This window comes from Aythya fuligula, chromosome 10, assembly GCF_009819795.1.
Source record: "Aythya fuligula isolate bAytFul2 chromosome 10, bAytFul2.pri, whole genome shotgun sequence".
In the NCBI taxonomy this organism is placed as follows: domain Eukaryota; kingdom Metazoa; phylum Chordata; class Aves; order Anseriformes; family Anatidae; genus Aythya; species Aythya fuligula.
Window position 1 is genome coordinate 17903915 of NC_045568.1, and position 24184 is coordinate 17928098.

The window sequence follows — 24184 nt, forward strand, 5'->3', positions numbered from 1 at the left end:
CCCAGAAATCAAAGACCCTCTGAATTTGCCAGCAACAGTTCGAGAAAATCCATTTCCTTACGGCTGCTCCCGACTCGGATAGCCTCCCCCCTTCTTCGCACTGTTTATACGTGAATTCCTCCAGCATTATGTGCTTTGTGTAAGCAGGAAAAGTCCAGTCCAGACAAAGCTCTGTGACAGGCTCCCCTGACTAATAGCAGAATTATCCTTACATAAGTCCTTTCTCTTCCTTGGCACTTTTTTTTCCCAGCAGGAAGGGTGCTTCTCTGCAGCCTGGCAGGACGAGAGCAGCCGAGCTGGTCCCTGCAGCCCCGGGCTGCTCGCTCCATCCTTTGTCTTGCACTGCCATCTCATGGCAGCCTCGCTGCCAGCTTGAGCAGCTCCTTTGGCTTTCAGCTCCGCAGGTATTTTCTTGCTGAGCTGCAAAGGTTTCAGATCTATCAAGCCAAACGAAATCCAGAGATTAAATAAGTTTTTAATTACCGAACGCTCCGTGTCCAGAACCTAAGAGCCTTCAAAGGCAGCTCCAGGCTGGAGCACAAGGCAGAGATCATTTATCTTCCTCGAAGACGAGCGACCTTCCTGTCCAGACTGCTGCTATATAAATGGTAACACTATACAAACATGTGTCTTCCACATTACGGACCATCTCTAATGGCTCCTTTATTTCAAGAGAGAGAGAGGGGGGAAAAAAGGAAAAAAAAAAAAAAAAGAAAAAAAAAAAAAAAAGAGAGAGAGATAAAAACCCATACTTGAATCTGGAAGCCATTGTGGGCTTCGAACTGTAAAACTTTTGCAAATGTTGAACTTCCACTCCCACCTCCTTGCAGCTCGGAGATGTTTCCAGCGCTAACCCCCTGTCCATGGGCACCAAATGCTGACAGCCACCCAGCACCCATGGGTGCACAGCAGAGCCCCCAGCACCCCCTGCCCAGAGGAGAGGGAGAACCAGCAGTAGCAGACACCCAAACAAGATGCCTCTCCCAGTCCCATGGCGTGCCAGCAGGCCGATGGGGTGTGTTGGCCAAGCCACGCTGCCAGAAGAGCTTTTCTTCCAGGCTTCGGCTCATCCCGTGCCTGCAGGAGGATCAGAGGAGGCCTAATCCCGGAGATTAAGGCCTGGATGCTGGCGGAAGGAAGGTTTCTGCTCCTCGCCACTGCAGGGGGGACTCTGCTGGAGCAGGCAAAACCCAGAAAAAAACAGAATTATTTTTTTTTATCCAAACATTTGAGGACATCTCAGGTCCCGTGGTCACTGCCATGGCCTTGCGGCTCAGCACCCTGCCCTGGGGCCGAGCACTGCCCTTGCTCCCCACCAGGTATCTTCCACTCCGCAGAGGACAGGCTCAGGTTGGCCCCTCTCAGCACCCAGCTGAGGGTCTGGGGGTGGATCTGGGTCTCCGAGGGGTCGTGGCATGGGTGTCCCGCCGTGAGAAATTAGGGGAGGGACACGGGTACCAGGCGGTGCCACCCGGTGTCCCCAGCACACAGCCACAGGGCGTGGGAGCTGATGGGCGAAGCCGTGGCGCAGCTGCTGCGGGGCGGGGAGGGGAGGGTGACTAACAGCTGGTTGGGAAATACCGAAAGCAAAACAAAACAGGAGTCCCCAAAAAATAAGCCCAAGGAAAAAGAAGCAAGCCAGCAGGCTTTGCGTGCAGAACTCGTGGGCGCTGCCCATCACGGGATCGTTTCACGTTTTACCTGGTAAGCCACCCTCTCCTCTGACCAGCAAATATTATTTTCAAGTATTGCTAAGGGCCAGCAGTGCTGTTGCATTTTGGATCAGGATTTTCTTGCTCCAAACCTCATGTTCTGTGGCCAGAAGACATTCAAGAATATTCCTTCCTCCCCCAGCTGGCATTCAGGACACGCTGAAAGCGCTCGGCGCAGTTCGGAGCCATGCAGTGCCATGAAACTTTTGGGACACATCCCTCCCTCCTGGGTGGCCATCACCACTCCAGAGAGCCTTGTCCCTGTGCCCGTGGTGCCACCACCTTACTATTCCCTATTAGTGCCTCAGCACCAGCCTCTTTCCCCCGTGCTGACCCAGAACCAGCACCGCTCTGCATGGCACGATGCTTGCTCTTCCCTCATCGTGGCAATCCCAATGCAAATCCCAGCCCGGTGTGGCACAGGTTTGCACGCCCCACTTTGTTGAGCACCTTGCTTTCCCCTTGCACACTTGTACAGAAATTTAACTGTGCAGAGTTCCTTCAGACTACTCCCTGATGTGCAAATACAGCTTTAAATGACTTCTCTAGGAAAGAATCCTCACTATTTTATACAAATTGTCTTGCATGTTTATTGCACAGAATCCCGATCCAAAAAGAAGGGGATTCATCCCGTGCCTATTCATAACACTGCTCTCCCTTACGCATTACGAGCTGGAACAAACTCCAGGCCCCCTCGCATGATGAATGATGCCTACTTCAGGCCTCGCTTTCAGCCTGCTCCGATTTGCTTATTTATGGAGCCTCCGTGGCAGCAGCACCAGTGGAAACCCTTCTTGCCCAGTTTTAGCTTTTAAGCTTCATCCCCTGCAGCCAAGCCTGGCATAGGCAAAACATAAAAAGTGATTTCTTTTGTGCTCCCATCACCTGGCGAAAGCAGAGCGCTGACTGCGCCCATCCTGCCCTGCAGAGCCTTTTGCTCCTCGCTCTGATGTATGGAGTTCCTTAATTATTATTGAGGAGAGCGTGCCAGCCTGCCACGCTAAAACAGAAGCTCACAGGAGGCTGAGCAAAGCCCACAGCATGGAGTAGCTTTCATTGGAGATGCCCTGATGTGTTCCTGCACAGTGATCAGGCAGCATCACCCGGGCACACTGCGCAACACAAAAATGCTCCTGCCACTCGCGCCTGCTCCCACCGTGCCATTTTTCACCGCTCCTCTCCAAACCAAAACACCACCAGCACCTCCGGGGGGCGAATAGGCTGCAGAGCAGAATCATTAATCCCGATACATCTCACATTTCCTGAACCAAGTTTTGTTTAAAAAAAAAAAAAAAAACCAGCACTAAGTGAGAGAGCCCAGGAGTGAGACATCACAACACCAGCACACACCCGCAGCCTGTTTTGGCGCACGCAAGCGCAGCGGCTCCTGCCGAGGAAGCTCCTTGTGCTGTGTGCAGGAGCAGCAGGAGGGACACTGGTGGGACAGTGACATGGAGGGAGGGCTTCCCAGCAGACAGGGCAGCAGCTCCCAGCTCTGCCAACACTCATTTGTCACCCAGGCATCCCCAAGGTGTAACAACCACCCCATGGGGACACCACCACCAGTCAGGGAGAGAAAAGCATTTGGGGAAGACAACACAAACACTGAGTGTGCCAGAGATTACTTAATTCACAGGGAAATTAAAAACAAAAACAGAACTCCCAAAGCTTTGCAATCTCTTAGAACAGATATTTTATAGTCAGTCATGAAGACAAAAAATAGAAGAGCAAGATTTCAGCAGCTGCAGAAGCAGCAGGTGAGGCAGGAGATCTCAAGATCCCAGGGCTGAGACAGCCCCTGGAGGGACCAGCAGCTGCTACAGCAGAGAGAGAAGTTGCTGCTAAAGGACAGCAGCAAAAAACAAACTGACTCAAACATATCTTTGCTGGAGAATGAAAGATTTAAGCTGGAGCAGCAACTGATTGGGTACAAGCTTTGGGGCAAAGCTGCCTTTCCCTTGCCTACTAATTGTTATGCCTCCCCAAGATCTCAAACAAGTTATGTTCAACAAACTGCTATTTAATTACCAGCACGGAATCCTGTTAATTAGCTTGCCCCAGAAGGCAGCCCTTCATCCCCGTTAAGTGAAATTCCCAACTAATCCCCGCAGTTGTGCCGCAGCCAGGGAAGCTGCAGGGCAGCACACGGGGGTAACACTGAGCTCCAGGGAGGTGAGGGCAGCCACTGCAAAAGTTCTTCTGTTTTTACATTCAATGCTTGCAAAATCCCCAAATGCAGTTTGTCTTGTCCCGAGGAACCCACTCATTGCCCATAGAAATGAGGGCCTCCAAGTGTGCACTTGCACTAAAACCCATCCAGTAATACCTGTATTAACTGAAGTTCCACTCAGTGCTGCAGTAACGACTCCACTTCACCATGGAGGTAAAGCACCTGCTTGCGTTCTCTCACTTATTCTGAGAAGTTTCTGACATTTTACATTCACACTAGTGGTCTTATTTATTTTGAAACCTTGGTTTAAAAAAAAAAAAAAAAAAAGACCTTGAGTATTAACTGAATATATACAAGAGATACGACTAGTGGACTTCATGCCTTTCTGGTTTAAGAACAAAAAACATTTTAAAATATATGTATATAATTTATTTATTTAAAATATATATTTTTTTAATCTGCAAACAAAATGTAGATAGCTTCTAAGAGAAGTTTCACTGAAAAACACAGGTTTAAAAAGGCAGGTCTGGTAACATTTTGTCTCAAATCAATCACAGAAGCAAGACATTTGATCTAAGAAAACTTCTTTATTTCTTTAATTAATAATCTCATTAACTGCAGTTTTAATTCATAAATACAAAGTTGTAAAAAAACCTCATGTGCAATCCTTACTTTTAAATTTGATTCTAATGGCTGCTTCTTAATACTCCAAACATGTGGAAATCAGTGCAATTTGAACAGTTGCCAAACAAGAACTCTTACCAATGAAGTAATGCTGAGCGGAACACACGTTCCTCTCTACGCTGCAGCCTCTTCTCGCAAAAGGAACTAAATCTTTGGTAGTATAGTAAAGCAAACTGACACCTCATAATTAATATAGACAAACATTTAAAGAATAGCACAGTTAATGTTCACATTCATGCTGTAAAACAAAATCCACTTATTTTCTTTAAATTAAAAAAAAAAAAGACCGAAGGAGCCCTGATATCTTAAAAACTGTGTGATAGGTTTTCTTCCTTTGCACCGAAGTCAACAGCAATTCTGTTGACTAATATAACTGCAGAAGTCTGAGGGATGGGGATCCAGTTAGTCAAATGCATTAGAAATGATTCATGACTTTTTCCAAGTGTACAGAAAAATATCACACTAAAAAAATAAAGACACAAACCCTTCTTAAATAGCAGATGTAGAGTTTGCAGGGTTTCTTACCTAAAGATCTCTCAATACGAGCCTGAACAGAGTTTTTTGAAGTCATCACACTTTAAACACTTGTTAATGTTATCTCACAGAGGGTCAGTTCCAATATAAACGTGTCTCTTTAGTTGTTCATTCAGTGAATTCTTCACTCTTTACTCTTACAGCATGTGTGCTGTTGTCAGTGCAAGACCAGATTACATAGTCCATTAGGATAATGCAGTGCAACTCCTTCATCTCTTGGGACAAAGACAGTGAGTAAATCTTAGCATGATAGGAATGTCTCAAAATGAAAATTGAAAACACATTTCACCAAGCCAGTATTCCTCTATGCACAGCACATCTAGAGAAAGCAGCATATCATGTTTGTGCACATTTGCATCTAACTAAGTACAGTACAGAAAAACAAAGCATTCTATCTTAATGAAATCGGAATAAATATGATCTGATTAAAAAAAAAATAGTGGCCAAAATAACTTTTTAAAGAAACAATGAAGAATTGAAAACACAACCAAACAAAAAGTAATGAATGGCACATTTGGCAGGCAGGGTAACCATGTTTCCTCATTTTCAGCAGCAATAGCCCAATCTGAAGTGTTAGAAACTCAAGAGGGCCACTGCACATAGTGGTTCTGCAGGACTTCCAGCCATCCTTCTGCTCGTTCAGACCACCTCCAAACACTAAGTGTCGAGCACAAGACTGCGCTTAATGTTTTCCACGTCTGCCTTCAAAAGCATGGTGCTCTCTGTGCGCTAAGGGAGAGAAATAAAAAGAAAACATGTAAGTTTTGACAGGGGGTTGAAAAGATGAAGAGGGAAGACAGTGATGCACAAGCAGTTGAGGAAGACAATGTGCCAAGGAGTGATCTTTGGGAATACACTGTTCCGATTACACATTTATAGAGAGTCTGAAGGAAGGGATCCCTGAAAATCCTGTCTGTAACTGGTTCCACTAAATCAATACACACATTAAGAAGCATGCAGTCTTGACAGCTATCAAGATGTCTCTCAATAACTTTAGGAATCAGGTGTATTAAGCATAAAGCTAAAAACATTCTAAAATTAAATCTAAAATATTCTATGCTTTGAATGGTAGCTAACTCTCATTGAAGGCACAGGACCATCTGTAATTCTTAAGCGAAAATTTCAGTGCAAGGAGAGATGCTGTGTTTCTAAATGGCTAATGAGGAACCAGAGAGGTTATTCCCATGGAAATATCCCACCAGCATCTCGCTCCTCAAACAGTGGTGGAAATGAACTAGTAAAAATACTTACGTTTATAGAACACTGCTTTAAAGGAGGTGTGTGGCAGAAGTTTATATATCTTTTCTAAAACTTTTGCTTCACTCGCTAAGGAAGCGTTCCCATTCCAGACTTGTATAACATCTTCACGGTCACGAACGCTGACGCTAACCCCTATTACTTCATCATCTGCATGGAAGAGGAAGCATCATTAAAAAAAATGCTTGAAAAGTGAGACATGTCTAATTCGATACTTATGTGCTGTGCAAGTGTCCAGAAGTTGAACAAACTGAAGCAACAAAAGAACATTCTCCAATGCAGGGAATACAAGCGTTCAAACCAGACAAAACAGTTACCAGAAAGAAACAAACACTATTTATAGTAACTATTGCAAATATTACCTCACAATGGTTTTAATGAAGTGCCTCGAGAAAATTTATCTTTATTAACACTTACCCTTGACCAGGAGGTAATCTTGTGATTCTTCAGATTGTTTAGCAATATAAACTACTAAGGGAAATCTACCTTAAATAATACTGCAAGCAAAAGCCTGCAGAGGCAGATTAGCTGTCTTGTATTTCTCCTCAGAAACTGGCTTTTTCTCCTTTGTGATAAAGCAGTGAAGGAACACTTCCTAACTGGTTGTTCAGTATCATTGTAACAGCTAATTTAATCTAATATTTGTGTTTAGGAGAGGCAAGCAGGGTCACAAGAGATGATGCAAAAGAACCATTCACATCACCCAGACAGAAGAGGCAGCTCTGTAACTGAGCCCAGACGCATGAGATGGTCACAGGCTCATACTTGCTGCCTGTGTGTGAGGGGCAGCACTTGCTGATGCACCTTAAGCATGCTGGCATTCCCAGCACCTTCCTGGAGTTCATTTCCAAATGAAATGTGTAAGCACAGAAGAGACATTTATTCTGAAAGTGATTGCATTAAATCATTACATCTGAACAAAAACCACAGATGAACTTCTGGATAATTAATGACTGTTTTCCGGTAAGCCAGTAAGGTATTTCAAGAATTTTACGTAAATTAAATCACACTAAAGACTACTTTGACCTAAGCAATGCTTTTAAGTGATAATGAAAGCATCACCTCTGGCTAGAGTGCTAAGCTGGGGTTCAGAAGACCCAGGTTTCCATTACAGCTCTGTTATGGGTTTTTAACACCACCATAGTCAAACCACACAGCTTCTCTGTGCTTCAGGTCTGCTCTGGTGCTTCCCCAAACAGCCCATAACCAGAATACACCACAATAGCTAATGGGCATCTAATTCAGTTGCTTCCAACTGTGACAGTACAAACAATCTGGTATAGAAATGTTATTTGGTGTTCCAGAATTCTGGCATTGTAGAATTTAATATTAATCACTTAAATGCTGGCAGAGATAGACATTTAAAACCTTGATAATCCGCTGGCTTCCCAGGAACACAGGCTGTTCAGCTGGAGTTCATAGGTAGCTCTGCACTGGAACAGCTGAAATATCTCATCCTCCTCTTCCTGAGGGTAGGTATGGATACGATATCAATAGCGTTTTTGAAAGTTACCTGCTGCACAACAATCCATGAACTGTTCTCCAATAGTTGCTAACAGGAGCTCTTTCCATACTGCTGCCTAAGAAGAAGAAGAAAAGTTACTTTTGCTTTACTATCTCTTAATTTAAAAGTTTGGTTTGCGAGAGAATGTACTCAAAACTGAGCTTTCTGAGGTTGTCTAAACAAAGAAGTGTTTGTTGCAATTACACGCTGTGTTATATTAATAATTTCTTCAATGTAGTCAGAGCAAGAGTTTAGACCCTGGAAATAAATACTGTTACAAAGAATTGTTAAAATAGATATTTAATATTTAACTCTATTTACTTTGTCTGTGTCCATGACCCACCCTGAACGCACTAATCAACGTACAGCATGGAAGTAGAATTCCCAAGAATTTCCCATGATAAAAGACAGAAACAAATGATCACAAGTAGAGCCTTACTATGAAAAAGCATTACCATCCATGCTACAAAAAGCACCAGAAATCCCTACCAACAAGTTAAATGGATTTATTATTTAAACATCAAGTCTGATTTGCCTTGACTACGAAATAAGCCTGTCTTTCAACAGATTCAGATGCACACTAGAGAGTTAAAACGGGGGGGAACAACAACTATCTGCCAGTTTTCTTTGGCTCTGCTAGACCAATTACACTGTTATTTGCTTTTGGCATTTATTACCTAAGCAAAAGACCATACAAATCCTGGAATGCTTCTGGATCAACACGTTCAGTAATATGCTCCAAGGTGTGCATTTACAGGGACGGAAAATATAGACATCGATGTATTCTGTAATATACATATTTTGCTATATCACCATAAAGATTTTATTAATACACTTCTTTTAAGGAATGCCTTTCTGCTCTTTGAAATTAACTTGAATTTTAGTACTATTAAAAAGAAAGAGCAATTAAATGCACCACGGTTAAAACAAAAGCAGAAGGAATAGCAATTAAACGCACCAGGGTTAAAACAAAAAGCAAGCAGCTATGGGGATGACAAACCAATAAACTGCTTTAATGGAGCTTCCAAGTACTCCTAAGCCATCTTCTGGACTACAAAGGACCAGACGTTGCTGTGACTCATTACCACCTCATCCTATCCATAACATGAAGCTACGCTATGGGAAGAACTGCTGCCATGCCTCACGAGGCAGCTTGAGGATGTCAGAGTGAGCCTGCGAGATGATGCCCTTGCCTGCCAGCGTCCAGTCCGTACATTAAGGTGAGATGACCACGCACAGTCATTACCGGGCGCAGTGCTCGCTACCGTGAGCTGTCCTCACGGCCTCATGGGTAGGAAGCACTTCATCCAGTAGTAAGCAGTTGCAGGATCAGGCTTATAAGGATCTAAAAAGTATTAGTTATTGTATTAAAAACCAGCATACAGAAGGGTCACCGTACACATGCAACAACATTGAAGTGTCAGTATTTTGTCGGTCAGTTTTTCATACCACTTCTAAGACTGGTATCTTTAGAAATAACTATGTTTCCCTCCCTCCACACCCTCTGCAAGCACTGCTCTAGCATATTATCTTCCAGTGAGGGCTGTACAAGACGGCTCTTCTTGGCCAAGGCGATGCGGTCTGGGTGCGTGGTGATTAGAAGCACGAAGCCAAGACTGAGAAATAGGCATAAATAATATTTTATGCCATTTACAAAGGTACTAAAAGCTGACTCAGGTTCATCCCCCTTTAAACCTTTCAGAGGTGATCAGGGACATGTGGTACTTAGTTTGAGATATCAGAAAATAACCTCATGGCAGAAAGTGGTGATCATTCTATGAAAAACAAGGCTTCTTTGGGGTCCCTAAATGCACCACACAATAATGCAGGCTCCCAAAACCTCTCATCACTGCTGACAATCTTCACACCTTGGGTTATAATAGGAAAAACAAAATTTCAGCGTCTTTTGTGATCACTGGGGACTGAAGGCAGGAAAGCTGCAATTCACATATGGAAAAGAGCCCACAGGCAAAACCAATTAGCTTTTGGCTGAAGTTTCAAGTACCATCTTTCAGCATTTAATGCCTTCTGCAAGGCTGTCACATTTTTCTTACAGTTCATGTTTAGCATTTAAAGGCCTGATCCAGACCCCACCTGCACACACACAACATGTGAATAGGTCAGGCCTCTTCCCTGTGGCAGGTCACAGGAAAAGGCATTTGAAGTCACTTGCATGCATCTGACAGCGCTGTGACACTCAGCATACAGAAAGTCATTTGTTTCAGCAGGGCTAGAACGACAACATGCCTGTACATTTTATCTTTTGCATTTCTAAATTCCGAAAAGAGAAAACTAAGAAGCACTACTTTCATAAGATGTACAAGTGAGGTGACTGCCAACCTCAAACTCAATCTTGCCAAAGGGGATGATCCCACTATTCTTCTCTCCTTTACCCCATATACTCATTAAAATAAACTCTCCTAGCTATACACTCAAATTAAAAATAAGCTTTTTTTTTTTCCCTGAAATCATAGTGTGCTAAATTGGCTCACAAAACAGTTTGGTGAGCACCAGAGCCTTCACAAAGGGGATGAGGAAAAGAGAACAAACAAAACCTTCCCTCTTTCAAGGGAAGAAAGACATTAGATGGGTCTCGCTACCTGTGGAGAGAAAGCCTTAGTCCTCATTTGTCCTGAGGAAGGCACAGTGCTCCTCACTCCCACACGTAGTACATACAAGCAGTGCCAAGCACAAGCAGTCCTACTGAGTTTGACACAAAACTTGGGAGCATTTAGCACTTTGTGAGACTCTGGAAGTTGTGCTGAACCACACGTGTGGATTGTTGAAGAGCATTACTGAGGTTCTGGCTGTAATATTAACAGGAGGAGGTTTCTATGTTTTGCTTTGCATGCCTATAATCAAACTGAGTTTTGAAAACAAAGGTGTTTATAGAATACCATCTTTGTCAAATGGAATACAACGCTGCAGCTTTCAATTGATTTATAATACCTTGACAAATGTGATCAAAACCAAGAGATACCAAATTAGCTGAAAATAAAACTTTTGCTCACCGTCTTAAAGCAAAAGATTACAGACTTTAAAATGGTGTTTGGTTGTTGCATCGGGTGATGTCAAAACTAGGAAGTCCTACAACAGCTTTATCACATGGAATTTAAAGGAACCCCCTTACAAAAAAAAAAAATCAAAAGGAAAGAGTCAGTGTTACATACCGTACTTTCTTTAGGGACCTTCATTTTCCATATACCTCCCTTGGCATTGCTTTCCTCTTCCCTGGTTATGGGAAATAGATCAGTAAAATAAGCATTCAGATCCACATCAAGATAAACCTACGTTCAGGGGTTAATTTTCCCAGAAAAATCCCATTGGAAATGCAATTACTAACCCCGGGTAGCATGACTCAAATTATGACTTCTGACATCAGACATAATTCTTCCATTGTTCATATGAACTGCATCTCTCAACACCTAATCCCTCTCCCAAGTTTTGTGTGTTGGAAAATATATACATTTTCCCTGGCTACAGACTAGCTTTGAAGTGGCTGCACACGATATGGGAACAAGCCACAAAGCAATTTTATGTTTTACTATGGTAACCTTTTATTTTGGAAGAACTCCGGCACATATTTTCACAAAAGCAACTTATTAGTCTCAAATTTATCCATTTCAATACAAAAACGTGAGCATACTTCATTTCAGTTTTGTGACAACTAGAAATTGTCTTTGTTTAAAAAGACTGAAGTTGTCTGGGGCCAGGACAACCTGTAAACTGTCTTTTAAAGACAAAGGTACAACATAAACTTCTGAACTTTTCAAGTTTTCTGTTACAATTCTTTAAGTAAAATTTTAAATTTTAGGGTTTCTAGTATTCTGTTAAGGCTCTGTAAAAGCAAAGTTATAGGCACAACCTAAAAGTCACTTTTGGAGCAGCGTAAAGCCATTATGAAAGCCACAGAGACTCTTCAGGTCAGTGATGTCCCACTGGTCCACACAAACACCTGTGGCAGAAGGAGGGAAACCTCTGCAAGTCCCTAATTCGTTCTCCTGAATTTGTTTTTCCTCTAAAAAACAATGTCGTGGTTAGCCAGCATAGCATAACTGCAATCTGAGAAAAGCTTCTCTGCAGTAATTACTGTTAAGTCAGGGGGTTACCAATGGTACCAACCTCTTACAATCCCTTCCCTAAGAGGCAGCACGCACACCTAGTCTTAAAACAGATGTATCTTTTTCAGGAAAAGCCCTTGCATTTTACACCTTTAACAGTGATTTATCAAAATAGAATTTAGACTAGAAGGAAAAATCCATTCAAAAATACCAAGGAACTGCACATATTGGCCCAGCTGATTTATACAGACACCAACATTTTGTTCAAACCCAATTTAGTTATTCTGGCCAGTCTCAGTATTTTTTAGAAAACTAACACAGATCTTCAGATGCGTTTCACTTTAAAGAAGTATTTGCCTCTTCAGTAGATTAGGACAGAAACCTCCTGTAGTAACTCAACATCCAGTTAGAGACACGATGATCCAGTTAGAGAACCCTAATCCAATTACAATCTAGTGCAAATGATGTCAAAAAGATCAAATCTCTTCAGTAAATGTTTAAGATAATTAAGATGTGAAGGAACTGGATCAGGAAGAAGGTATGCTAAACTCAATTTCTGAAAGGAAAACATCAGTGATTTATACTTTATTTCATTACTATCCCACAATCAAGTAGGGACTTGCTGCAATGCACCACTTCATAATGCCTTACGTTGGTTTTAACCCAAGCCTGTAAGTAGATTTTAATGCACACTCCATAATTTTGTACAGGTGAAGAACAGTTAAGGACACACCAGTTATTTGCATCATTATTACGCTACCTTCACTGCAAAGAAAAATTTGCAAGGTAATAGCGTGTTTCAAAGACAAGTAACGTTCTGCGCAGTCTTGAACCAGATTTCTAAGGCACATTTTAATTTCTTAATTGTTAATCCATGATTTAATTTCTGACATTTATGTTCAAAGGTGGACAATTAAATTACAGCCTGCACTTTTAATAATGACTCTATTTAGTACAAGTCACTTTTAAGCTTAACATAACCCCTAGGATACTTTTTGCAGGTCTCAAGGTCAGGCATTTGCGGGCAGCAGAAAGGTGATGCTCCTGGCCCACACCTCCTTTCCCTGCCTCCTTTCCCCATGTCACGTTTTCCCAGTCCCACTCCCAGCAGCGTCTGATGATAACACACTTACCAAAGCGGCCGTCTTTCTCCCCGCATTAAGTGGTAACTACATCTCAGGGGCAAGCTTGTCACAGGAGGAATGTTGTTGTAGACACTCCAGAAATTCTTTATAAAAGAAAAAAACACTAGTTGCATTAACACAAGAAAATACATTTCAAATGAATTTACTTCCTTGGTCATATTCTCTAAAACCATCACATATCTTACTCCTAGAGACCTGTCACCTTCTGCATTATAAGAAAATGAAACTTACTGCAATTTCACTTGTGTGTGTTTATACTGAAGTATGTCAGAACAAACCAGTACACTAAACTTCCTTAACATACTGAAGTTAAATACTTACATAAAATCTCCACCTTGTGTCACTACCAACTAGTCTAAAACTTCACTGGGATCATCTTGAACTACAAAGAAACAGCAATAATTCCGTTGAACTAAATCCCTAACTAGCTCTCAAATTTTCATGAGACAAAGAACTTAAGATGCACGTTAATACAGGAATGGGGGAGAAATGAAAAGATGCAGGATCCATCAGAATACATCCCAGCTTTTCTGGTAGTAAGAGCAGCAGCTGTCACATGTGCTTGGGGTGGATAAAAGGCACCTAGAAAGGGTGGTGAGCAACAGGGAGGGATGATTGAAGGGATCCCAATTCCCTTTCTTCTTCATCCAACAGCCAGGAAGAAAAAAGGATTTTAAAGACTTATGTTGCATCAACATGTAGTGATGCAACATTAAGCATTAGTACAACTAATTAAGTATTAGTTCATCTAATACTTAATCATTAGCACGACTTAGAAACAAAGACTGCAACATTATGCGATAAGATTTTGTAGCCCTTGGCAATTCCATTTAACAGCCATTACCAACATCCAGTCACAAAAGAAGAAAAACTATTAAAAATATAAAAATGGGTATGAAAAAATGGAGAGAACTAGGAACATTTATATTAAGTTCTGGGCCATCGTGCAGTGCTGCTCCTCTCACCAATGAAGATGGAAAAAGAGGCACAAACAGGGGCTCCCACGGGAGAGCCAACACCAAGCACTAGCTCCAGCTTTCCCCCTTGAGCTTACCTGGCCTCGTGCCTGGGTCTTCCCAGAGGGATTCTTTGTGTTTTCAGCCCCAAATTCATGAAAAGAAAATCTTAAGCTTTTTGAACAATAAAGCCCAATAATTTAATGAATAAAGGCTGGATTCAGAGTGGGAAAATGGCCATTACCAGATACTTCGTACACTGTTTTGTGGTCTTATGCTGACCTTTTTTCCAACAGTTCAAACAAGAGCCAGAGTAGCTGGTTTTGAAACAAACCCACTGGTGCTGTCAGCTCAAACTTGACAGAGATGTTCCGATGCAGGGTTGATGCAACCATTCCTGCTAACACAGGCATGGTAACTCTGGTATAAAACAGAAATGCAATGTACTTGCAAGAGATGCCCGCTGATAGGCACTGGCAGATGACACAAACACGCAGAATTTCTCATTGTTGCATGATGTACATGTAAAAGCCTTTTGATGTGTCAGTTTGATAGATTAGTTTTTTTTTTTTTTTTTTTTTTTTTTTTAAGAAAAAAGTCATGCTCCAGGGCAGAAAGAAGAAAAAACACAGGCTGTAACATTTAGTCTTCATGTAATGATTTTCTGTATTAAAACTTAGAGAAAAGTCAGGAAAAATACTTGAAAACACATCAAGTATAACAGCGCAGCACAGGCACAAGTGGAAACTTTGGAAAGTTTATGGGTGGGCTTGCCTGATCAAGCCAATATTTCCTCCTTTTCTGGTCTGGAAAGCCAAATGAAATTCAAACAATGACTGTGATACCACACACGATCACGCACAATAATGCTTACACTTCCTACCACAGGTGAGCAAAGCCATGAGCGTGACTCACCCAGATGGGTGTTAATCCTGCTTCACACCTTAAGTTTTGCTCTTCTTGTGTGGCAGTCGCTAGAGCCAAGCCAGCCTTACCTGCACTGTTTGTACTGTATAAATCTTCTTCAAGTTGGAGGCACATTCGGCTGCTGTAGTACCAGGTAGTGACCTTGTGGGGGGAAAAAGAAAGTAGGGATTAATAAAAATGTATTTTAACAAGGGGGAAGAAGGGAGACAGGGAGAAGTGAATCACACGAGTGTGAAGATAAAATATCCACAAAAAGTTATCCAGTAAACTCCAATTTAATCATAATTAATCATTTAAAGAGAGGAATTCCATTGTTTTTATACTTTTGAGTAAATAGAGATTTGCCAGGTAAATTGGGATTTTAGAATAGAATTGAAGAGAGTCATCCGGTTGGAAGGGACCTATAAAGACCAACCCCAGCTGCTGTTTTATGAAATCACTTTCAGTAAGCAGATAAAATTCAGATTTTAAACCAAAAACACCGATGCTGCTAACTGCCACGCCACACTTCTCAGCTGTTAGGAAAAAAAAAGTTATTTGTCTGGAACCTGCAGACCCAAGCTCGCATCCCCAGGTTGTTTGCCAGTGATTGCCAAGAGCCAGGGGCACCCCGAGCCCCCCGGCACCCCGAGCCCCCCGGCGTGCCGCAGGGGGGGCAGCGGCCGCCAGGTGGCAGCGGGCTCCAGCCCAGCGCAGCACCAGGAGCCCCCGGCCCTGCTCCTGCATCCCTCGGATGGATGGAAGGAGAAAAAGATGCAGGGCTCACTGGTGTACTGCTGTTACACTGAGCTGATCTCACCGCAGAGCACTTCAGTGTTGTATGGGAGACGCGTACGGGCTGTGGGAATGCGGAGTGCCAAAGGACAGCTCCTGGTTTCAGTGCTGTGAGCCACCTAACGCAACCCACACGGCAAATTTGGGATTTCAGGCAGTCCTTCCACCAGCAACAATTCATTCTTCAAGCTGTGTCTGCTGCTGGCACTTGCCACAAAGCCAGGAGGTGCTTGGGCTTGTTTCACACCCAGGGCGCAGGGCTATGCTGCTGTACACCAGACAGGGTGAGCTTCTCCGGGTCACCCTCACACCGACCATTCCCAATTTCCCATCCCAACCAGGGCTGCTGCCTTCAGGCACTGCAGTACTGCGTCCTTTTCAGCCTTTGTGCCATCTCTCGGGTGTGTGCAATGCAGGGCAGCACATCCACCACATCCCCAGGTGTCCTCGCTCCATCACCACCCACCTGACAATCCCAGCACACACCCTCCGGCACACTTAGTGGGAACGAGGTCAACATTTCCAGGGCTCATTCAATTTGTTAAAACCAGAAGCATTTTCCTCCTCAGAAGTTGACATAGGATTTGTAAAACAGAACGAAGATCACAAAGCAACCTCCCATTGCACAGGAAGGATGGCATTCAGAAGACTGAACCCCAAAACAGAAGCAGAGGAGACAACATGGGAATCCAGCTGATGCTGGGGTACCTTCTGGAGAAAGATCCCAGGATAAGGGCAAACCAGACCCCAGTCACCCTCCTGTCTCTGCAGCTGCTTGTCCCAGTACCTCTGATGGGCATGTAAAGCACTACAATAACTCTCAGTTGTTACAGATGTAATTCAGGCTCTGGGGCAGAAGGGGAATCCCCACAGAAGAAATGAAATAATTAAACAAGCAAAACTGCTGAAGCAGCACCAGATCAACGAAACTTTAATGCTGGCCCCCAGGTTTCTCGGGGGGCTCCTATCAAAGCAAAATGACTTTAAAATGCACACAAAAGCAGCAGAGAAACTCCTCCGTCTTTTCCAGCATAGGACAGCCTAGCTAATGATCACTGGATACAAGACCACATCACTGTAATGGACTCAACAAGAAAACAGGGCATTTGATGCCCCAATTTCAGTAATTAATTTAACTAGAGGTTATAAAAAAACAGACAAGAAATCAATATAGTGCAGGTCTGAGTCCTGTGGTTCATGAACTACAGAAACTCCCACGGGAAAGACTGATAATGTGAAAATAACAACAAACAAAGCTTTCAGTGTGCTCAGAAGGAATTATTATAGTGACTGGTGGCATCTTTGTGCTCTGCACTCACCACTAAAGAGCAAAAAGAAAAATCCGCAGTATTTAACAAAACCAAAGCCAGCTTTCAAACACACAAAACAATGAAAGTAGTAAGTTAAAGGAGATGGAAACTCAGCAGGTGTTTTTGTCAATGAGGAATTGTGGATTTGCAAGCTATCACTTACTTTTTCCTTGCTGCTGACCAGAAGTAGCACATCTCACTGTGTGTCATGTACTATCGACCTTAAATAGGCAAAACATGAGTAAGTTTTGCCTCTTCTTGTTTCATACCACCGTTCAAAGAATTTCTTCTCTTACATACTACTGCCAGTTTGCTGACTGCAGATCACCAACACCTACGGGGTTAACTCTGCTGTACAACGTGTGGCATCCTCTCTGCACGCTCACACTCATACTGCTCCCGAGATGCTGCCATGGTAAGGTCTATTCAAATGAAAGAGAAATCCAGCCTGTAATGATAGCTTTCAAAGGTTATCTAGATAATCACGGTAGCCATGTAGTTATTTTAACGCCATTTTAAAGATCAGCTAAGAATGAAAGACAATATTCCACTCCAAGGTCATCAAATGGTTCATTTTGATAGCTGCAGATCATGGTTTTTCTGGAAAAAAAACATTATCAGCTGGCAGAAAACACCAATCAACCAGCAAATCATTTGTTTTAAAAGTTAAGGTGCCTGACTACTCATTTATTCTTAGTAACCTGCCTGGCAAGCACTTTGTGCCCACAAGATTACACTGCATTATGTCAGCCTCTCACCCAGCTCTGCGAAGTGCCACTGATTTATGGGTCTGAGCATGAACCCCTAAACCTTATTAAGCAAATACTACAGAAGGCGCTGTAAATGATAAAATGACAGCATGCAGCAATTTAAAAGTTTCAGGACCATTTGCTGCAGAAGTTACACCTGCACAAATTGGGTTGAACGCGTGAGTATAGGACAGAAATGGTATTTTAAATCACAGACAGCCAGAGAAGGAAAAAGTGCATTTCATTCAAAATGGCAGATTGCTGACAGCAATGAACTGCAGCTGTTCTGCCACAGCCTCCCAGGAACTCAGCAGATAATACAGATGACAACTGAGCGGGTTTTGTGCCTCGAAACCCAGGAAATGATTTCTTTTTAACCAAGTACACAGAATAAGTTTAGATTCAACTAGCACAAGTGTTAGATGAGTTTCTAATGAAGAAACCTGTAGATATTCCTATTTCTGTACGTATTGCAACAAACACTTGCAATGTAAGCTAGGAGTAATAAGATGTTTGTGTACCTTGCTGAAAAAAACTCAATACATATTCTACTACAAAACAGAAAGCTTTGTTTAAGGGTCTGCATTTGCAGGTCACTGTGGGGCTCCTCCATTTGGGATATTTTTACTGCCATCGACAGTAACATCAAGCTGATGCGCCACAATGAATTTTGAATTATTGCCATGGTGCTGTTTTGAATCAACTCAACAAGCACTGCAAACTCTAAGGAGCAGGAGGGAAAAGGCTGTGTCAGAAAGCAGCTGGACACAGAAGGCTTTTTTGGAGGTGGGCATGTCAGCCCCTGGGCCACCAACCCATTAATGCACACCCAGCTTCCCCACGGAGCCTGCACATGAAATATTCAGCAGCTCTCCTGCTCCGTGCCCTGCGACTCCCAGCACCTTCCTGCACCTTCAGAATATTTATGGGAGAAGTTTCAGTGCAACTTCTGGAAGAACTGAGCTGCCTAACGAGGTCAGGCCCACCCCTGTAAACTGCAGGGGCATTAGGAAGAGGTGGAGCATGGAAACAGAAATAACCTACCCAAACTGAATCCTACTGCCAGCTTGCTTAGCTACTCCTTTATTATTCCAGCACGAATAAAGAACAAGAGACAAAGATAAATTCCATTGTTTTATGCATGAATAAACCTCCAGGTGGTTGTGCTTATGTTAATGTGACGCTGAACTGTAGCTCTTCTGTTTCCCTGCGAAGAGCCAAGGATAGAAGTTTTTTTTCATACATACTCACACTGGCCTTTGTTTCCCAGCGGGAATTGCTCCACGGCTTTAGCGGGAGCTTTAAAAGCTGCCGAGCACTTTTGAAGATACCACTGTCAGTGCTGAGACACACTGGTTTGGGTACAAATAAGCAAAATATTTACTTGCAAAGCTTAAACTCAAAAACATGCTGTGGCAACTAAATAAATCTGGCAATCCATCCTGAATGCAGACAAAGACTGATTTCAAGCCATCAAAGCCTGTCAAAATGCATTTACCAGGTTGAACGTTTTTATAATATTAACCATCATTTTTCATTGTAAGCCACCTACTCATGAGCTTTAATAGATGAAATAGATGATCCCAGATAAATAGGATTTTGCTATAGGGAAGAAGGGAAATTATTAAGTTTAGTTTCCAATATTTGATGTGTTCGGTTATAATGATTCACAATTATTATGAAAACAGCTCAGTTGTCTACTAAGCATTATCTATATAGATCTCATCACTATAAACTGGGGAGAGGAAAATCAGCATATAGGGGTGTATTTATGTGAGAATGTTTTCACTTTCCTGGAGTTGTCTATTAACATTGCATTACATTTGACAACATTCATTAGCGTATTCTTCCTCTCAAAGATACAGAAGAGTTGAACCATAAACAAAATTACCTAAAAAGCACTGTTGAAGCGAGGCAAGAAGAAAAGGCAGACAGGCCCCTACAATGAAACCAGCACTGTTGTGTGCATACACTCACACACACTTCCACTGACATGAGCGCATCTGTGACAGCGCTTATCTGGAAATGAGACTTCTGTACCAGGCTTTTGTGATCTGCATTCAGTTTCTGATAGCAGCGATTTGTAAAGAAGGGTACCCGTATTTTCCTCACTGTTGACTGAAAGTGGCATGTCAGCAGAACTGTCAGCTCAGACGCACTTAGATCTTCAAAAGACATCTTTCTGCAAGGACGTGTGACATCTTCATCACTGCAAGTGCATACACACACTCTGGACCACGAACTGTAACCACTGACAAAACCTCTGGCTTCTCATTGAGAGGCTGAAAAAAGCAGACAGCTATTAGTACTGGTATCTTCTATTATTTTAGCAGGGAAAGGCTTACTTAGTGCAGCTTTAATCATGAGAGGGCACACAACGCCAGGTAGGATACTTGCATTGTGCCCAAACATACGCATCAAAAAGCCAAATCAGTTTCACCATCTTCATATTTACACACATATTGTATCTAGATCTACAATCACAAATCCCATTAAGGGATAGTTTCAAGTGCCTAACCTGGTTTGTTTTTACATTATTACATTCACTGAGGTATTATCACAGTACATGTATCGTCTATTTATTTATTTATTTAACAATAAAGGGTATTGCAAAAACTAGAAATGCAATCATGCAATCTTTTGTTTAAAAGCCAGAGACAACTATGAGCAGGACTGTGCACTAATTCACAGCTACACTGAGACGAGCAGGAGTGTGAAGAGCCACCAGCAGGAATCAGCTTCCCAAGGTGGTACCAAAGGCATCCTCAAGACCTGATGAAATTCTCCAGACTTTGTAACATCAGCAGGGTATGGCACGCAAAGAACTACGAATAAGACATGCAGGTATCAACTCTGAGACCTGCAGAATGGACACATAAAACAGTAGATCTAAAGCCTCTGTTTTAGAACACTTAGTACATCACCTTAAAACATTAACTTTTTTTTAAAAAAAAATCTCATTTCTTTTAACAGGAAAAAGTGACAGCTTCTGTCTCTGTATGTGAAACAGCTGGCCTGTGAGCATTTGAAGATCATTCATGGGATCTTGTCAAACTAGTGAATAATATTTTCCCAAACAACTTCATCATTCTCACTTTCCTAAAGCATATATGGGGTTAGATATAAGAAAGTGAAATCCGACTGTTAATATTTTAGACATGTACCAAGAAAGAAGGCTTAGCACTTCCAGGAAATGCAACTGACCCATGACATGCGTGTGATAATGACAGTGAACCAGAACCTGGTCACAGGATCGCAGCCCTCAAATCTTAAACCTACGCCAAGGCATTTAGAGAAACAAGTACTAATGTGGATAAAACAAAGGCATTTACTCCTGAGGTGGAAGATGAATCCGGGACACTAAGGTAAAAATGAGACCATTAAACCCAAGTGAATCAGTTGGAAGCATGTCACAAGCTGCTAGAGGAAGTGCTGCTTCCTGGATATTTACTTTAAGAGTGTGACTTAATGAAAAGACACATGCTGGAGATCTTAGAATGTATGCCATGGATCTCTCACCATAGAGGGACAGAAAGATGCCTACCTCTACATATCCATCTCAACATCTACTTACCCTCAAATTTCACTTCCTCTTGCATTTCAGCCCCAAACTACTGTAATATGTAGAGGCACTCAGAAGCAAGACCATCGTATGACACAACACCACTGCTCCACACTAGGTATTACTGACGTAAGTTAAAAATGCTCAGCTGTATTCTACAGAAAGTTCATCCCATGCAAACCTTAGCACCAGTCCCCCAGAAAACCGTGTGGGTGTACCAATAAGCAGTACAGATGCTTCAGTGGGACTCTGTGGACACACAAACCTCCACACACTGCAGTAATCTAAGCTTCTAGTCGTCCATTAAGAGCTCTCTCGTGTGCTTTTTAATGACTTACATTTAAAAAAAAAATAGTAATATTGTTCCCTGTCATTATTCTGCTACTGTTGCTGGTAAACAAAACTGTGCTGAGTGTAGGTAAGGCTAAAGACATGCTGACGCCTGGTGACAATTTTTTTTAAAACATACATTCACTTTTGGTTTTGTAAAGTAAGGAAGAACAACACTACCTAATTAAATACTTAGAAGGCATCAGAAGGAGGGAGAAAGAAAAGCAAACAGAGTAACTGAGTTTTAAAGCCTGAAATGCAGCTGAACCAGGACTTGGGGGTGAGGGGCTCATGATACAGGTCAGTAACTTGAAATGGATTTTAACTTCTGGCATAAATTATACAAGCTGGACATGCTTATCTCCCCGTGCTCGTGTAAACAAGCAGATCTTTGTGATAGCTTGCTTCGGAAGTGGTCCAAACACTGTTTTTTTAGAAGTAACCAAACAAACAGAAAACACGATTCAGACCCTGAGCCTGACTACAACGAAGTCAGGGTTCAAAGGGGCGAACCAGGAGTGATTTGCGGGGTCACTCACAAGGTTTGGTTTGCCGGACCTGAGACCATTTGCCTGCTTTCGTCAATGTCATGCTATTTCTCCATCAGGAAATAAAAAAAAAGGGACAGAAGAGGGGAGGAGAAGCTCAGGACAGGGCGAGGAAGGCGGTCAGCATGCAGCAAGGCTTGCGGGGAGAGAACTTCTCCTCCTGGTTGAGGGAGAGGAGAAACACACCAGAAGGTGGAAGGGGCGATACAGAAGGTTAATAACAAGACAAAAAGCACAGTCTGGGAGCACACAGGCGAGCAGGCCGGGATTTCAGCTTCAATTTCGGGCTGGGCTCGGCACCGTGACCCCAAACCCCCGGGCAGCCCAGGGCCCCCTCCCTCGCGTCACGGCTAAATTTAGGGCTTAAAGCAACACCCAGGGCGCCGGCATCGGGAACCACAAAAGCAAAACTGGCTCGGAAAGTGCTTTTATTAACAGCTGGCTGAAAGCGTAAGGGGAGGGGACACCCAGCAAATGAATGTTACATCCAAAAGTTCTCCCCCCCCCGAAGCCAGCCCCCCGATATCCACCACCACCCCCGGCTCCCCCACTCACTTATCGAGCCAGAAGGTCCAGGGCGAGTGCAGGGGCAGCGGCAGCCCCGGCCCCCCCGGCCCTCCTGGCAGCCCCTCCGGGGAGCTGGGGGGCTCCGGGCCCGGGGGGCCGGCGGGGGGGCTGAGCGCCATGTCCCTGCCCCGGCCGGCCCCGCAGCGCCGCCCGCATCGGGGGGGCGGGACGGGAGAGGGCGCGGGGAGGGGACAAGGGACGCGGGGAGGAGGAGGAGGAGGGGAAGGGAGGAAGGACGGGAGGGGACGAGCCGGCTGGTGGTGGGGGGCAGCCCAAAAAGCAGACCCCGTGGCTGGGAGCCGTGCCCTAACGCCTCGTGAACTCAGGGCTCGGGGCTGTGACCATGTCCCTGGGCAGCCTGTCCCTGTTCCTGACCACCTCTGGGTGCAGAGCCTGTCCCTAACCCCCAGCCTGACCCTCCCCTGTCCCAGCTCCATGCCATCCCCTCGGGTCCTGGCGCTGTCCCCAGAGAGCAGAGCTCAGCACCTGCCCCTCCGCTCCCTGTGAGGGAGCTGCAGGCCGCCATGAGGCCTCCCCTCGGCCTGCTCTGCTTGGGGCTCAACTCAGAGACCTCAGCACTCCCACACACCTTCCCCATCTTCATAAACCTCCCTTGGACACAGTTTTATGTCTTTCTTCCATTCCACTGCCCCAAACTGCACACAGGGACCAGAGGGACACAGGGACAGAGAGGTGGTGACAGGCAGCGATAGATGTGACTTGAGCACACAGCTGACTTGGACAGGGCGATACTTACCTGTCTTCTCATCTTCTCCCCCTCCTATTTAACTTACATGCTTCTTTTAAAGGGAGACGTTTCCCATAATCCAGCATGGATGCGTGCTTTAAAAATCTCACATTATTTTTGTAATAGTATTTCTTAATTTAAGATTCTCCCCGGTGGGACTATGCACAATAGTAAAGTTAAACACCCACATAAGCGATAGCAGGATCAAAGACCGTGAATCACATAGGATTCCTTGCAAACACATTTAGTAGGATGAATAATTTTATATGCACTTCTTCCTAAAAGAAAAATCAGTGAAGCCACACTCCTTTAAAAAATGAAATCTAACAGTAAGTAAGGCCAGAGATCACCCATAAAAAGCAGTCTGTACAGTGACAGTGAAGAAACAAAAAAAGTTAATGATTATGTTGTGCAGATGGAAAATGCTAACTACTTAGCCAAATTAAATAAGATCTGGAAAACCAGTTGCACCATCTCTTGCAATTTAATTTACTGCTCTTTAAATAGAAGACAAGATAATGACTGCTTGGGAAAGCTTGGAGTCTGAAATTCATTGGTATGCCCACTCCAAGCTTTCTCCCGCTGTGTTAATGGTGTGCCCACCAAAAACGTTCATCCTGAACAAAGTACTACAATAAATGGTTGT

General features: G+C 43.4%; 1 protein-coding gene across 2 annotated transcripts; it reads right to left on the reverse strand.

Annotated features, from left to right (window-relative positions):
• Positions 1–4454: 4454 nt before the first annotated feature.
• EIF4E3 (eukaryotic translation initiation factor 4E family member 3) lies at positions 4455–22917 on the reverse strand. 2 transcript variants are annotated; one of them, XM_032194487.1, is made up of 7 exons: positions 22779–22917; positions 15019–15091; positions 13056–13150; positions 11032–11092; positions 7871–7937; positions 6352–6507; positions 4455–5829 (listed from the first exon to the last, which is right to left on the reverse strand). In XM_032194487.1, the coding sequence occupies exons 1-7, from the start codon at positions 22907–22909 to the stop codon at positions 5783–5785; spliced, it is 630 nt and encodes a 209-aa protein (XP_032050378.1). In that variant the 5' UTR covers positions 22910–22917; the 3' UTR covers positions 4455–5782. The 2 variants fall into 2 exon arrangements, with proteins under 2 accessions (XP_032050378.1, XP_032050379.1); XM_032194488.1 differs by lacking the exon at positions 22779–22917 and adding an exon at positions 19675–19798.
• Between the last annotated feature and the right edge of the window lie 1267 nt (positions 22918–24184).

Coding starts and splice junctions, on each gene's coding strand:
- EIF4E3 (XM_032194487.1), bottom strand. CDS start 22,909: ATGGCGCTCAGCCCCCCCGCCGGCCCCCCGGGCCCGGAGCCCCCCAGC. Junction 7,938..11,031: donor AGGTCCCTAAAGAAAGTACG/GTATGTAACACT, acceptor TCTTCTTCTTAG/GCAGCAGTATGGAAAGAGCT. Junction 5,830..6,351: donor TAAAGCAGTGTTCTATAAAC/GTAAGTATTTTT, acceptor TCTCTCCCTTAG/CGCACAGAGAGCACCATGCT.